General features: G+C 45.0%; 2 protein-coding genes across 2 annotated transcripts in view; both read left to right on the top strand.

The window, feature by feature from the left end:
• The window catches only part of LOC126428198 (uncharacterized), a 386,880-nt gene that overhangs the window by 336,334 nt on the left and 33,521 nt on the right, over positions 1 to 17,025 (top strand). The window lies entirely within an intron of this gene.
• LOC126428343 (uncharacterized) overlaps positions 13,526 to 17,025 on the top strand; it is a 91,765-nt gene continuing 88,265 nt past the window's right edge. The window contains exon 1 of the mRNA XM_050090276.1: positions 13,526 to 13,566. Within this exon, the coding sequence (XP_049946233.1) occupies positions 13,526 to 13,566 (41 nt within the window). The remainder of the gene's footprint in view (positions 13,567 to 17,025) is intronic.

The following is a 17,025-nucleotide window of genomic DNA, read 5'->3' on the forward strand; positions in this document are numbered from 1 at the left end:
GACACCCAGTAACGCTGTCTGTGACTCCCGAGCCGTCTGCCTGCTTGCGTAGGACTCAGAGGTGGACCAAGGCGTTACTGAACTGCTGAATCTGTGAAGCAGTTTCTCTGGAATAAATCGTGCAATTTTTCTGAAAGTGTAAACATTCGTTTGTCTTTGCAGGTACGTTGCATCTACTGATTTCCTTCCCATTCGGGTAATTCCTTCGTGGCAGGTCATCTTTTTCCTTAGAGTGCAGTATGTATTATATTACGTGCCTTCTATGAGACTGCTGACGATGAGCTTGTAGCTCGATACCGGTCGGTAAAAATAATAATTTTAAAAGCGAGGAGCTTTTACGTTGTCTATATACAGGGTGTTTCACAGTTCATGTTACACACTTCTAGACGTTGTAGAGGGCACTCAGCACGTTACGTTTTACACAGGAACGCACGTCCGAAAACGGCATCCGACGACGCCGCAGAGCACCGAAGTTGCAGGCGCCGGCACCTGTAAACGGATGTACATACAGGATGATACCGTGATGATGTTACAGACTTTCAAGGACGACGGAGAAGAATACATGCATCAGTCTGAGGCAACGGTCCTTATACCAGAAACGAGTGAATCGACAGTTATAAGCGAAAACCGTTCTCATAACTCAGAGTGGAATACGTGTACTCGTAATGTTCTTGTAGGGTAGTCGACTTTCAGAGGTGGCAGTATGGACCAAAATAAGGAAAAGCTGTCCAGTAAACACACAGGCTCTGAGATGCATACCGTAAGAGGTCTGAGCATTTGCTCAACAGAGATGTGTATCACACTATCGAAGAGAAACAAGTGCTCGTAGCTCTTAAGGTATTTTACTCGAAATTTTTTCCTTATTTTGGTCCGTACTACGACCTCTGAAAGTTGCGCACCCCTAGCAACAACCGTGCCGTTACACGCATTCCAATGTCAGAGGTAGCGGAAATGGCTCTAAGCACTATGGGACTTAACTTCTGAGGTCATCAGTCCCCTAGAACGTAGAACGTAGAACTACATAAACCTACCTAACCTAAGGACATCACACACATCCATGCCCGAGGCAGGATTCGAACGTGCGACCGTAGCGGTCGCGCGGTTCCAGACTGCAGCGCCTAGAACCGCTCGGTCACACAGGCCGGCCAGACGTACCGGGAGGGTATATAATAATGTCTTACATGCTCCCTTGCTCTCTTCTGACATCCGCCAATGTTATTTAAGGGACAATTAAATCTAATAAATGTGACGCCTGGAGTTCAGTGACACTGCCAGAAAGGCGATATAATGAAGCACCCACTGCCAAGCGGATTATTATTGGCCCTGAAGAAGGCCGCTGTATTTGGCCTATAATGTCGGTTCCTTTTAGAAATTTCATGAAACTTTGATCGGTCGTGGAATCCTACGAATTTATATTGCGACCACCTACACTACTATCCATTAAAATTGCTACACCAAGAAGAAATGCAGATGATAAACGGGTATTCATTGGACAAATATATTACACTAGGACATGTGATTACATTTTCACGCAATTTGGTTGCATAGGTCCTGAGAAATCAGTACCCAGAACAACCACCTCTGGCCGTAATAACGGCCTTGATACGCCTGGGATTGAGTCAAACAGAGCTTGTATGGCGTGTACAGGTACAGCTGTCCATCCAGCTTCAATACGATACCACAGATCATCAAGAGTAGTGACTGGCGTATTGTGACGAGCAAGTTGCTCGGCCACCATTGACCAGTCGTTTTCAACTGGCGAGAGATCTGGAGAATGTGCTGGCCGGGGCAGCAGTCGAACATTTTCTGTATCCAGGAAGGCCCGTACAGGACCTGCAACATGCGGCCGTGCATTATCCTGCTGAAATGTAGGGTTCCGCAGGGATCGAATAAAGGGTAGAGCCACGGGTCGAAACACATCTGAAATGTAGCGTCGACTGTTCAAAGTGCCGTGAATGCGAAGAAGTGGTGACCGAGACGTGTAACCAATGGCACCCCATACCATCACGACGGCTGATACGCCAGTATGGCGATGACGAATACATGCTTCCAATGTGCGTTCACCGCGATGCCGCCAAACACGGATGCGACCATCAGGATGCCCGAAACAGAATCTGGATTCATCCGAAAAAATGACGTTTTGCCACTCGTGCGCCCAGGTTCGTCGTCGAGTACACCATCGCAGGTGCTCCTGTCTGTGATGCAGCGTCTAGGGTAACCACAGCCATGGCCTCCGAACTGATAGTCCATACTGCTGCAAACGTCGTCGAACTGTTCGTGGAGATGGTTGTTGTCTTGCGAACGTCCCCATTTGTTAACTCAGGGATCGAGACGTAGCTGCACGGTCCGTTACAGCCATGCGGATAAGATGCCTGTCATCTCGACTGCTAGTGATACGAGGTCGTTGGGATCCAGCACGGCGTTCCGTATTACCCTCCTGAACCTACCGATTCCATATTCTGCTAACAGTCATTGGATCTCGACCAACGTGAGCAGCAATGTCGCGATACGATAAACTGCAATCGCGATAGGCTACAATCTGACCTTTATCAAAGTCGGAAACATGATGGTACGCATTTCTCCTCCTTACACGAGGCATCACAACAAAGTTTCACCAAGCAACGCCGGTCAACTGCTGCTTGTGTATGAGAAATCGGTTGGAAACTTTCCTCGTGTCAGCACGTTGCATGTGTCGCCACCGGCGCCAACCTTGTGTGAATGCTCTGAAAAGCTAATCGTTTCATATCACAGCATCTTCTTCCTGTCGGTTAAATTTCGCGTCTGTAGCACGTCATCTTCGTGGTGTAGCAATTTTAATGGCCAGTAGTGTATTTAACAACGTGCTGGTCCAACTGTGGAAAGGAATAGAGCAGCGATATTGCGTGACATTCCCTCGAACAGTCATTAGTGGGTTTCCAGAGGTATGTGTAACTGGCGCCGCAGTAGTGATAATTACGTTCCATCAGACGAATGCCAGCCATATTTGAGAGCCACGTGAGTTCACTGTCATGCTCCTGACACCACCGCACTAGTGACACTGACCAGTATTGTCCTTCGAATAAAGCAAGCATAGTACTGTTCAGTGAGCCGGTATCCGTGCCCGATACAGCCGTACACCTTCATGGCGGCGTATACGCACACAACCACGCATGTGGTGTATTCATCTGACCAGACGAGAAATTAACATTGATCCACGGTTTTCGTTTATAAGTTTCGACTCGGTCGTTTCCGGACCAGGGTCCGTTACCTAATTTTTACTATTTAAAAACAGTCTTGACCACGATTTATTTTTTAAGGCGACCGGTTTCGACCACTGCTGTGGTCATCTTCAGAGCTACAAGTCGTATACAAAGCTTTAATTAGAGGGCTACATACATTAAAGAAAATACAGAAAGTTATAAAGCTATAACACTATGAATTACCAATGAATAGGAACCTCTTTCTGCTGGAGAACCACTACTGAAGAAAGAAGTGCACGTCTTACTATATGTAATGGAGGCTCCGCCCACTTCTGACGGCATGATGCCATTACTAACCAATGAGTTATAAGTCGAATAACAATGTAAAATTTCTTAGTTAAATGAACATTGTCAAGAAATAAAAATACTGCCAAACCGAAGTTCATTTATCCTACATATTTACATATTTTTAACGCTTCTTAATTGACAATAGCTGTTTAATAAGCTAAGTTTAGTGTGTGTTTGTTTTTATTTCTTGACAATGTTCTTTTAACTAAGAAATTTTACATTGTTATTCGACTTATAACTCATTGGTTAGTAATGGCATCATGCCGTCAGAAGTGGGCGGAGCCTCCATTACATATAGTAAGACGTGCACTGCTTTCTTCAGTAGTGATTCTCCAGCAGAAAGAGGTTCCTACTCAATGGTAATTCATCGTTTTATAGCTTTCTGTATTTTCTTTAATGTATGTAGCCCTCTAATTAAAGCTTTGTATACGACTTGTAGGTCTGAAGATGACCACAGCAGTGGTCGCAACCTGTCGCCTTAATAAATAAATCGTGATCAAGACTGTTTTTAAATAGTAAATATTTGTAACACATTGATCACTGTCACTCCCATAATGTATCCAAAAGTAATCTGTTACCTAAGATCGATAAATGTAGCCTTCTCCAACATCCTACACTACCACGGGATCACTCTCCACGTGCACACATTGACGGGTGCCGGCGCCTGTGTGGTGTCGCTGGACGTCGTTTCCGCACGTGGGTTCGCGTGTGAAACGTACTAAGCCGCCATACAACCTCTACAAGTTTGTAAACATGAATTATTCAACACCCTGTACAGAAACAACGTCGATCACCTTCTGCTGTGAAGTGATCGGCGAAGAATTGTCTCGCATGTTCTTGACACGCCTCCGGAACGCGAACTGGTCTACCTAGAGGTCGGCTTCCAGCAGTTTTTGCGCTCTCGTGTATGTGTTTAGGCACTGCCCTCGGTTTCAGTTTTAGCGACGTTCGCCTTACGAGCAGTGCCCGCAGCCACCTGCAGGCGGTAAACACGGCGGGCGAGGAACGCGGGCGGCAGCCACAGCTGGTACAGCACAGCACAGCACAGTATTGATCCCGCCACCGGCTGCTGCTGCTGCTGCTGCTGGGGTCCCGCCGCTCGCAACAGCCAGCTGCGGCGCGACGGCGGCCTGTGTGAGGCTGCAGGAGTCAGGGGGAGTTTTCTGCTCTCAGGCTGTTTGTTACTCTCAGGCAGTACTCGAACAATTCTTTACACTAGGGGCGAATTTTCGCCGATAATTAATGTCTGGCAGTTCCTTGCCAGTGCTCCCAGTAAGCGTGTGAGAGTCGCTGGAGAGCAGATGTTGGACGCGTTTACACACTGTGTGTGTGTGTGTGTGTGTGTGTGTGTGTGTGTGTGTGTGAGAGAGAGAGAGAGAGAGAGAGAGAGAGAGAGAGAGAGAGAGATCACTCTCCACGAGGCGTTTATGTCGCAGTTCTGCGCGTGACGGAAGACGTTGCGTAGGAAGAGCGCCACGCTGCAGCTGCACTTTTCATACTTCCAGTGGCAAAGAAAAAATATAAACAGCCGTGTTCGTCTTGGATAAGAGAGCGGAAGGGGCGGCAAGGATATCATTGGAGAGCTTATGATGAGAAATCCACAACAACATCAAAATTTTACAAGGACGACAGCGATACAGGTGAAAGAAATAGTCTTTTATAACCGGTCCCAAATTTGCCAATCCACATACTATTATGCGCAAAGCCATTAGCGTTAAAAAGGCAGTTTGGAAATTGGTCGTAAGTTCCTATCGGACGGAACTGCTGAGGTCATTGGTTCCTAGGCTTACACACCTAAAACTTCAAAGTAACTTACGCTAAGCATCCCCCCCCCCCCCCACACACACACAACTAGGCCCGAGGGAGGACGCACTCCGACGGGGAGAGCCGCGCGAACCGTGGGAAAGTGCCTTAGGCCGCACTTACGATCAAATAACGTTACACCAACTCCATATACGTTCAAGGCCCAAACAGGACTGATACCTGATAAATGAAGCATTGTTTGAACGTGTATTTTGAGGGACCACTCGTAACTCCTGAAAGTCTGTTCTTGAACTACCAATACAGTTAACACTGCATAATCATTAATACCACATCATTTAAAATTGTAGATACAGCTGTGTTCCTGCAAGTTGAATGGTAATTTCCGTGTTCCTAAAGCATTACTTTCAAACGTAATCTTAATTAATCTATGTTATGAAGCTACTTTGCCTGATTCCTTGAACTGTGGATATTGTGGTAAATGTTTCTGTCGAGGTGTTGAAAAGTGTAGCAATTTCAGGCAACGAACTTTGCTTGTTTATCTCACTTCATGTAGTGCAAAAACTGTACATTCCGTAACGCTCATCCTTCCTCGTACAAAATAATTAAATGGACAGTTTCGTCCTCAGTCCACTTCGCGCAGCTTTCTTGCTGACACTCACTCACAGGGAGCACCATCAGCTGCCCTGCAATGCCAGCACCGTCCACGTTCGTAGAGGAGTCTGTCGCAGTGTCCATGAGGCGAAGTCGCCAGAGCGCCAGGCTCTTATTCGTGTTGACATCGGATCGGGTAGCTTCAGTGACAGTTTTTTTAATTTCCTTTGTTAACTGTATATAAAATGATGTTTTCATATGTTGTTTGCTGCGCATCGTTGTTTACGTTCACGACTTTCTGAACAGGCTAACTGCTCGTGTTGATCGTGTAGAAGGTGGAAACGAGCGATTTCTTCGCTCACTAATCAGTATGGCTCAGAACACGCAGTTTCGTGAATATCTTTATTTAATGTGTGCTTTGTCCAACCTCGGTGCTTCGTAATTACTTAAAAAATTCTCCTCGGCATTGTTTTTGTTATGGTCAGTAGTTCTTGCAGTGGAACTGTTCAAATGGCTCTGAGCACTATGGGACTCAACTGCTCAGGTCATTAGTCCCCTAGAACTTAGAACTACTTAAACCTAACTAACCTAAGGACGTCACAAACATCCATGCCCGAGGCAGGATTCGAACCTGCGACCGTAGCGGTCTTGCGGTTCCAGACTGCAGCGCCTTTAACCGCACGGCCACTTCGGCCGGCAGTGGAACTGTGACCCACACGTCTCGTACAGCTTTTTTCAACTGACATACGCCTCAGATTGTCTTCGACTGCGATAAACACGCTTTCCAAGTAATCCCTGAAGGTTTTCGACGGCGTTCAAATCCAGCAGGCCAGGGCATTACATCGGTATCTTCGGCTTCAAACCACTTCTTGGTTGTAGCAGAACCATACACAGATGTATTATCACTTGAAACGTCAAACCTTCGTCCCCTGGTCCTCATACATTCTAATCAATTCTGCCTCCAGCATCGCAGTGAACATGTTAAGAGTCCATTACACAGTTCAGCCAAGGAATGCGCGAGTTGTTTTCGGTGCAGAATGATGCCCGCCGCGCGGTCTGAGGCGGCTTGTCACGGTCCGCTCTGCAGCCCCCGTCGGAGGTTCGATTCCTCCCTCAGCCATGGGTGTGTGTAGTCCTTAGCGGAGGTTACTTTAATTTAGATTCAGTAGTGAGTAAGCTTAGGTACCGATGACCTCAGCAGTTTGGTCCCATGAGATCTTATCACAAATAAAAAAAAAATAAAAAGGCTGCCCAAATCTTAACACTCCCTCGACGTAAACCTCTGCTCATTCTACCTGCTGCCCTCTTCTCATATCATGCCAGTCATACTGAAATACGCCCGACCCATCTAAATTAAACACCCTCTCTCACCATTGAAGATTACTTTATCCCATTTTGAAGTACGTGACATGTTTTTCAACAGACTCCTGTCGAGCCTCTATACGTTTGTGCCTTACGGCAGATTTCTGCAGTCGTTTCTATGATGGAAAGTGTTTGTCATTTGTCGAAATTTGTAGTACACTTTGAACAGTTACTGGCAACCGTGAATCGGCAACAACAGTGGAACAACGGTTTCTGGCTTAGTTGTGCGCAGAAATAACCGTTTTGTTGGCTAAGGGACTATCCTAGTGTGCTCAATATTTTTCGTTCTGTCCACATTGCGCTCCTGATCTTACGAAATTACGAATCACTGTACTTTAAAGATTCAGTTTCTTGGCTATTTCACAATTAGTGTGTCCGATTTGCCTGTACGCACCGATTTTTGCTTCCTCATCACACGGTTACTGTTTTCCACGTGGCATTGCCAGTCGTTTATGTGGACAACACGCGCTGTCAGCAATGGCGTCTGCTTCCCCTCTGCAATAGAGGCACCTACAGCTACACACACACACACACACACACACACACACACACACCACTGCCTCTGTACTGGGTACCAGCCTCTGAATCGTTGACGTCTTGTTATATACTGTACTGGCATCAAATGCGATACCATTTGACGTCATTTGTCAGTATAAGCATATGATACTACCGCATACAGACTGCGCACAACTATTCTAACTGACGCCGTTACTTCTGCTATAAATGGCCAAGCCTTTATATCGATTTCCACTACTGCTCTCTTCAGCACTGGGAAGTTTCCTGTGGCTAATCTGAATATTCTCAGACCGAAACGCCCTTCGCACGATGTCTATACACGACTGTTCCATTGGTTTAGGCGTAAATTTATCTCGTCCGTTTTAGGCGCTGAACTAGGGATGGCGGTAATCACTGGAACAACCGGTTTTCGGTAATCGTTTTTCTTCTTTTTTTCTCACGCCAATTTAACACGACTATTAAAACTCTTCAAAATTACCGTTTTCTGAAATAGTCCATTTCGGTTTTTATTCCTATTATTTCTTGTAATAAACTTAGAAATCGAACGAAGATTAAAAAATTTCGACCCACTCAGTTTCAGAATACATAGAACCAAAATATTAAACTGAATGGACAAATAAATGAAAAGTTAGTCCGTCCACCGTTCGCTACTTCTCATAAAATGTGGTAAGTGGTCGAATACTACAAAAAAGTCACCAGCATTCTTCTAGTGATTCTAATTTTTTGAAACTCTCCTCAGAGACCGTGATGCAGTCTGGGACATCAGCACTATTTGGACATTACGAGTAATCAGTGCTGCAGCGTGAAAACTGAGGCTCAAGAAGTCTGTCTCTCGCGTTAATTTGTCCGTTATCAAGGGATGCAAGTAACTAAACGCACATTATGTAGATAAACACAGCAGATGAAGTAGTTTCTACTTTATTTTATGCTACGAATGAATTCTTGTTAATTTTTTTAATTGATCACAGTTACCGTAATTTCCTTCCTCTTTTATTATTTCATATAAATGGGAGACAAATCTTTAATATTTAAAGCAAATGAGGCATTGTACTTCATTGCTACATTACTTTACAAAATACACTATGTCATCAAAAGTATCCGGACACCTGACTAAAAATGACTTAGAAGTTCGTCGCGCCCTTCATCGGTGTTGGCCCACCCTTAGCCTTGATAAGAGCTTCCACTCTCGCAGGCGTTCGTTCAACCAGGTGCTGGAAGGTTTCTTGGGGAATGGCAGCCCATTCTTCACGGGATGCCACACTGAGGAGAGATATCGATGTCTGTCGGCGTTCCAAGACATCCTAAAGGTGTTCTGTAGGATTCAGGTCAGGACTCTGTGTAGGCCAGTTCATTAGAGAGGTGTTACTGTCGTGTAACCATTCCGCCACAGGCCGTGCATTATGGACAGGCGTTGAAAGATGCAGTCGACATTCCCGAATTGCTCTTCAACAGTGGGAAGCAAGAAGGTGCTTAAAACATCAATGTAGGCCTGCGCTGTGATAGTACCACGCAAACCACAAGGAATGCAAGCCCCCTCCACGAAAAACACGACCACACCATAACACCACCGCCTCCGAATTTTACTGTTGACACTTACACAAGCCGACAGATGACGTTCATCGGGTATTCGTCATACCCACACCCTGCCATCGGATCGCCACGTTGTGTACCGTGATTCGTCACTCCACACAACTTTTTGCACTGTTCAATCGTCCAGTGTTTACGCTCCTTACACCAAGCGAGGCGTCGTTTGGCATTTACCGGCGTGATGTGTAGCTTATGAGCAGTCGCTCGACCACGAAATCCAAGTTTTCTCACCTCCCGCCTAACTGTCATAGAACTTGCAGTGGATCCTGATGCAGTTTGGAATTCCTGTGTGATGGTCTGGATAGATGTCTGCCTATTACAACGACCCTCTTCAACTGTCGGCGGTCTCTTGTCAGTCAACAGACGAGGTCGGCCTGTACGCTTTTGTGCTTTACGTGTCCCTTCACGTTTCCACTTCACTGTCACATCGGAAACAGTGGACGTAGGGATGTTTATGAGTGTGGAAATCTCGCGTACAGACCTATGACACAAGTGACACCCAATCACCTGACCATGCTCGAAGTCCTTGAGTTCCGCGGAGCGCACCATTCTGCTCTCTCACGATGCGTATTGACTACGGAGGTCGCTGATATGGAGTACCTACCAGTAGGTGGCAGCACAATGCACCTAATATGAAAAACGTATGTTTTGGGGGCGCCCGGATACTTCTGATCACATAGTGTGTTTCCGCAGTAGGGTTCGTGCCGTTGCGCCAAATAACGGACGAGGAGCGGCAGTGTGTCGCACACACGCCTGCCTTAAAGCCACGACACACGAAACACAGGGACATTGTTGTCTCAGCAACGCTGTACCAATTCGTATGCCATGTGACTTAGTTATTTCTGTCGCCATTGTTATTAAAACAGCACTGATAGCTTTCCCTTTTTCTTATAATAACGCAATACTTTAAAACCAACAAATTTTAAGAATAAACTTACTCATTTTTTTAATAAATATTTCTTTAAAAACAAAGACTTTCAGTACTACTGCTAGGTCTAATTGATATTTCTTTTTCTTTTTACTCGGTTGTTAGTGAGAAGTAAGAAACACCTGTTATAACAGAGACAAAACAAATACTGAAAAATACCGGTTATTCAAAACCAAAATACTGGTGTCGGTTTTCCCGTCCGTACGCCGTACACGGGATCTGTGGGTCGAGTAGCTGCCGAGCTGCGGGTAACCTGCGTTCACTGTGGCCTCAAAACCTTTATTCGAACACTGAATTTGAAAATTGACTGCTGAAATTAGATTGGAACACCCAAATAACAGTTCTAGTACATTTTTCCTGTCCATATCTTTTAACCAATCTACATCGAAATCTCCACGAACTACTCACTGTTTCTTGTTGTGTGACAGGTAGCTCAGTAACGCTATTAGATCTTTCGTAAATGGCTGGAAGTTTCCTAGAGGGGATCTGCGGACTGTTACCAGAGGAGTATTCTACAGTACAATATGAGCAAGGGCCGGAGAGTTGATAAGTTGGCGACCCTGCCTAGTGGTTGGCCAGCCTGTACCTCGCAATACCTGCAGCGTCTCGGAAGCAAGCCGACGGTACAGAGCGGAACCAGTCATCCTCTAGACGTGATTGTCCTGTTTTCCTCTTTCCTATGTTTGTGTCAGGGATCTATGCGCGGTCTATCTCTTTGAAACTCTGTCCTTGCCGAGTCTACACGAACGAGCCACAGCATAGTCGGGAGTAGTGAAGTGCAGCTGACGGGCACCGCAGTGGGGAAGTCTGGGGGAGGGAGACACACCGTGCGCCTGCAGGGTAGGCCGACCTGCCAGGCTCCGCGCCGCGTCCTGGAGAGCCGGCAGTCTGGAGTCCAGGCTGCCAGCGGCTGTCTGGCCGGGCGCGCACGAGAAGCTTCACCAGCCGATAGGCCACAGAGTCTCTTCCTCCCAGCAATGATTTATTGATGATATAAAAGTTCCTCGGAAAAAAGGTTTGATTATTTATATGTCAGTTTCTCATATGTTTTTCTGTTAGCTGTGGTGTTACTTGGTGGTGGTTTGTCTCTGTGGTTGTTTATGTGGGTACTTATTTTACTATTTAGCTCATCTGTTAGTTCTAGACTGTAGCCATTGTAGTAAGCAATTGCTTCAGTGATGTTCAGTTCATCAGTTCGGTTATCTGCTTCTCTGATAGGAAGTCACTGTTCATCACATTTTTAAGTTTACTCTGTAATTTAGAAGTGGGGCCCGACTGAATTTCTATTATATTATTACTGTTGAAAAAAAATCAATGGTTTTATTGATATATTCACTATCATACACGACAACAGAGCTACCTCTCTCCGCTTCCACTGTTAAAGCATTATCGTTACTTGGTTTTTTTTATTAATGTTTTGGTACTGTATGGTCATTGGCTTTGGTGTTACTACAATTTCCTTCCTCTTTTTTTTTGGTGATAAAACTGTTCACTTTTTCGTCTATGGAAATCTGGTCATTGTAGCTAAGTCTGGCTGTACCAAAGGCTCTTTTTGTGACTACAATTATGTTATTGTTACTCACGTTTGGGCTGATATTACGTCGAAGTCCTTTATTTATTATTATTATTATTATTATTATTATTATGTATTCACGTACGCTCACAACAGGACCACGGGAGGCACAATCAGCCAATGTCACGCTGGATGGTTGGCCTTTCTTTGTGTCCAAATTTGTTTCATCCTTCTAGAATGAACTCTCTTCCTTTCATCAGACCACGGCGTTCCAGTCCGTTTTCTAATTTCCCTCTGACCAGCATCCCAATCAAATATATTTTGAATGAGTGTTTTTCTGTCTGTAACCTCTGCCACTATGGCTGCAGTACATTAGGACTTCGTTTTTATGAAACAGATCTGATGATGGTCATGAAAGACCGAAACCGGTGATCTGTTAACAAAAAGTTTGTGACCATAGACGTAAATGTAAGGAAACTTGTTAGTTCATAGGTACTTGCAAATCAAATATTACGTGCCAGCTTTAACTACATTATAATTAGTTTGTGTTTGAGAGGTCGCTTGATGAGAAAGACAGGATTCCAGATTTTTCGTTGTACTTTGTGGTTTTTTATTTCCTTTATGGGTTTGAGTTCCAGCATGTTGCTTACAGTCGCCATGAGACAGAGAGAATTCACGTACACGTACGGAACATCGGACCTTGTGGCACTGTCCAGTAACACGTTTCTCCCACGTGTGTGGGGATTCCGATCTATTCTGATATGACGTTACCCGTTTAACTTTCTTCGTACGAGTTGTACTGAGTAAATTTTCGCCATAATCTCTCATCTTGACACTGATGTCTTCGATGAGGTTTGATATCTTCACAATTTACGTACTAGATTTAGTCTCAAGCAGCACGAACAGTCGCGCTGGAAGCTGGAAGGGAAGACCTACGGAAGTACGCAGCGGAAGGCAAGGTAAACAACAACACGGGACGCTCAACTTGACCAGCGTATGGTCAGACATCACGTCATTTCATTCTTCTGAGGCTCCAGTGAATAAAAAAATAGTGACGCTACTTTGAACATCAACGGCGCTCAAATCAAGTACGAATTTTAAAATATTTAGAGAAAAAAAGGCAAACGCTCGTTTTTACGGGACTACAGTTCATAATGTGGAACGCAAAATTTTCGCTTTAGATACAGAAGGTCATGTACAGTATGGGACAGGGGGCAACCCTAGTCGTGTATTATCGATGTGGGTTAGGATCAAAGAGTCTCTTGCTAGTGGTCGCGATCGTCTTTGCTAACTAATCGACAGTCGACCATTAAACCGTATGGCCTCGCTCAGACCTGTCCCGAGTGTCCAGTCGAGAGGCCCGGCTGACGTGCCCGCCACACTAATCCTGATATTAAGGATGAGGACTAGTGAGCCGGCAGGCGGGCAGACAATGGCGCGTTTCCGCGGCGCGTCGTCAGCGCGGCTGAGACGGCCGCCATTGTGGCGCCGCTGCTGCCACCTATTGTCCGCGGCCGTCGACTAGGACTGCTCTCATCAGGGCGGACCACTTGATGGGAAAACAAAAGAGCTGCGCGCCGAGACGAGCCGAGCCGGGCCTCCATATTGTCTCCCGTTCCCTCATCACAGTCCGCTGTCTGGCGAATGGCGGCGTGCGACAGAACGGCAAGAGTCTCCTCTGGGTACAACTAGTCACGTGACTGCTCCGTTCTCCATTAGAATTGCGACAGCGTGAAAATGGCGTCCAAATGGCACGAGGTGTGCCGCGTCGTCGACATGTCAGCGCGGCCGCGAATATCGAGGCGATTCAGCTGCCCCTACTTACGGGTTTTATGCAACCCGCAATGCCTTCAAATACCACGAACAAGATTTTCGTATTCTCCCCCTCGCTAGGCGCAAACTATTAATCCTACAGAAAAATGAACAGCACATTTTTGTAGCAAATTAAATTTTGAACTGGGATACATTTTCACTAGAGGCCATAGTTCTCGAATTATTCGATAAAAAACGCACCAAAGTTACAGTCAAACAAGTTCTTCTTCAGTAGCTCAGACTGTAGCTTGTAACGACAATGTATAGCCTACCAGTACAAAATAAAATTATTGAATTTCCAACAAAAAAGTCCTGTTCATTTTTTCTGTAAGACTGATAGTTTGTGGGCGAGAGGATACGAAAATTTTGTGCACGCTTTTTGAAGGCACTGCGGGCGGCATAAAACCCGTAGGTAGCGGCAGTTCGATCACCCTGTATTGTCCTTGGCACATTGTCTGTACAAGAAAAGGTTTCTCATCGAGGAATCAGGTCCCTAGTAAGAAGTCCGTGAAGGAGGAGAAGTGTCAGCCACTACCCGTCAGCAGTTCGGCCACAGCCTGCAGAGGCCGCAGACTACAGTTGGGCAGCGGTGCCGCTCGCGTCCGCCGCGGTCCAAATACGGAACCGGTGCGTTTGCGAGCGCCTCAATCAGGGCCGTGCAGCGTCTGAACGGCACTACCCGACTAGCGCCCGACAGGACAGGCCGTGCAGATCGTAGAGCCATGTCACGTGCCACGAGTCAGCGGACTGGGTTGTTTGCAGCAACAGACGAGTTCCAGATCTGCAAACATCACGATGGCTGTATCCGTCTGTGGAGGCTCAGAGGGCAACACTATTAAATGAATTAACGGTTACACGTTTGCAGCACATGGTGTGTCGTCAGTTACACAAGAGTGCCACATGTGATTCGTATGGCTGGTACTTTGGACTGCAGTCAGTACGTTTCTGACATATTAAGACTATGTCCTATCCTCAGTTTCACAGAGTTTGAGAGAAATTTTGACTGACAGAAAATGTGACAATAAAGGGGATGTTCTCTGTACTGATGTTTCGTCACACATTTTTAGGGAAATAGAGTTTTACTACAATCTATCTTACTATAACGTGGGTTTCCACAGTTTTGGAAACTGCCATCAAGGCTAAAAACAAGACAGCACTGGCAGTTACCAAAACACTTGAGCTATTGCGTCTTTCCCAGGCGTATATCACGCAGGAACAGGTTAAGAAGAAAATCAATCTTGTACACGCAACATACAAGTGGGAATGCAGTACACTAAAAATAAAAAAATCGAAGCTCTCCGATTCCTCCTCGGAGATGTAGGCTACATCTTCCCACCTTGTGATCACACGTACTTAGATGGTAGGCAATGAAGACCTCCTAACTTCATCATCCTAATTTCAGCAACCAATAACTCATTTATCAAAGAGAGGTTAGAAAGTGCATAGATTCCTCTAGTCTGCTAATAACTAGGGTTCTGCTATAAAATTACACATTTAAGCACATTTAGCAAATTACTCTACATCGCTTTATATTATTTTTTAATAAATCTTTTTACTTCTCCTGTAAGATTTATCAAATTGCAGTTACGACGTTTTCATTGCCTACCATCGACTTGTGTCTTATTTTTCCATGTGAGGGTTAAGTAACTATAAACAAGTTATTCAAAGTTTCACCGTTCATTCGGAGTAAGTTGATGTAATGATCGTCAGGTTCCAAGGACAGAGTCGAACGCAGGATTTTGGCTGGGGAGAAAGGGGGGGGGGGGACGGAGGAGGCGGTGTCAAAGAAATTTTGTACCACCTTGGAGTCTCCAAATTCTCTGGAGTAAACGAAGGTGTTTTATTACTGTTATAATATCAAGTACCATAGCTAGAAAATTTTCGAGACGTAAGCCTGAAGTTTTCTTCTTTTCTCTCTCTCTTTTTTGAGATTGAGAAGAAACAGGTGCTGTTCTTGGGGGCGGGAGGGGGGGGGGTTGGGGAGGAATGTTTCTTCTTTCATTTTAAAACATTTCATGCACGAGCGTCTTCGTTTCTTCTTCTTAAAAAAAGTGCCGTTGTCAATGCGAGTAATGCATTTTCCGTGATTCCCACTGTGGTGCGTCTTTATGACGAACTTAGTATTTTAAGAGTATATATCCATTTTTAAAATAATTTTAGGAGTACTTGAATGTATCTTACAGTGATATGATTCAGGTACAGGTCATGTTCGCCCGAGAACAACAACAGAGTAAGGAGCCAGTCCTCCCAGTTTTATTTCATTTTTCATGTTATACTATTACAATGTGCTACAGTGAACCGTTCATTGGTGCTTTTCGCCGATTAAGATCAAACCTGAAAGTACTTCTGTACTAGTGAATGTAAGTTTCTTGTTCTAATCGGAATAATAATGATTGAAGAGAGTCATTTAATTTTCTTTACATAGTTTTCCATCTTCTTTATTATCCTGAAGAATTAAAGATAAATGTGGACACTGTAATTGTACTAGTGGAAGCTAGTGTGGATTTGCGTAATAGTTAACTTTTTTGATTTTTAACAGGGATTAATGTACCTTCCTTTATCAGGAAGTTTTTATATTTTTCAAATGCAACCACATAAGCCGAATTTTGGCTTGAGGATAAAATCAGTCTTTTAAAAAAGAAAAAAGGAACTAAATCAAAATATGAGTTAGAAAGAATTTCCTACATGCAGTCTTTGCTAACTATTCAACGATTGATTGAAAGATACTATTTAACTCAGATAATCATTTTCTCAGTTACAACGAATTTGTGATTGATGCTCACGAAATATTACCGCAACCTAATCAAATAAACATTTCGTAACGTTATTGTTGCAAGATAAAGTCAAACGTCATACCACTAGTGTCAAAACAGAGCACGCAAGAGCAGCGCCTGCCTGCTACAATAGTGTGTTTGCTTGCATGCTGGTGTTCCGCAGCAGCTGTTGATACCAGTTATTACTGGTTTCCGCGTCTTAAGGTCACTGCAATCCAATTAAAGAGAATTTTACACGAGACGCGTTTCGCTTTCATTTACAAATTAACTTCCGTGGTTATCCCGCAATTTGGATTCGTATGTTTGTACATTTTTGGTTGTTTTAGAAACAATGTACTGTTTTTAATCTTAAACAGCCAAAAGTGCACAAACACTCACTGATGAGCCGGAACACTGCAACCACCGGCCCAGTGTGGACATGAAGGCTTCCAGGCGACAGCAGCGACAGCCGGCCAGAAATGAGTGCCGTGCCGGTCAGGCAGAGACACGCACTGTGCATCCAGTACCAGCGGGCGCGCGATCTGTCTTGCGTTTGACCGAGGGCAGACTCTGGTGGCCTGGAGGCTCGGCAAGAGCACACCGGAAACTGCACGAGCTGTCGGCACTCCGAGGAGGGCTGTGATGAGTGAGGGATGAAACGACATTGGAACC

Source organism: Schistocerca serialis, chromosome 12 (genome assembly GCF_023864345.2).
Source record: "Schistocerca serialis cubense isolate TAMUIC-IGC-003099 chromosome 12, iqSchSeri2.2, whole genome shotgun sequence".
NCBI classification, from domain to species: domain Eukaryota; kingdom Metazoa; phylum Arthropoda; class Insecta; order Orthoptera; family Acrididae; genus Schistocerca; species Schistocerca serialis.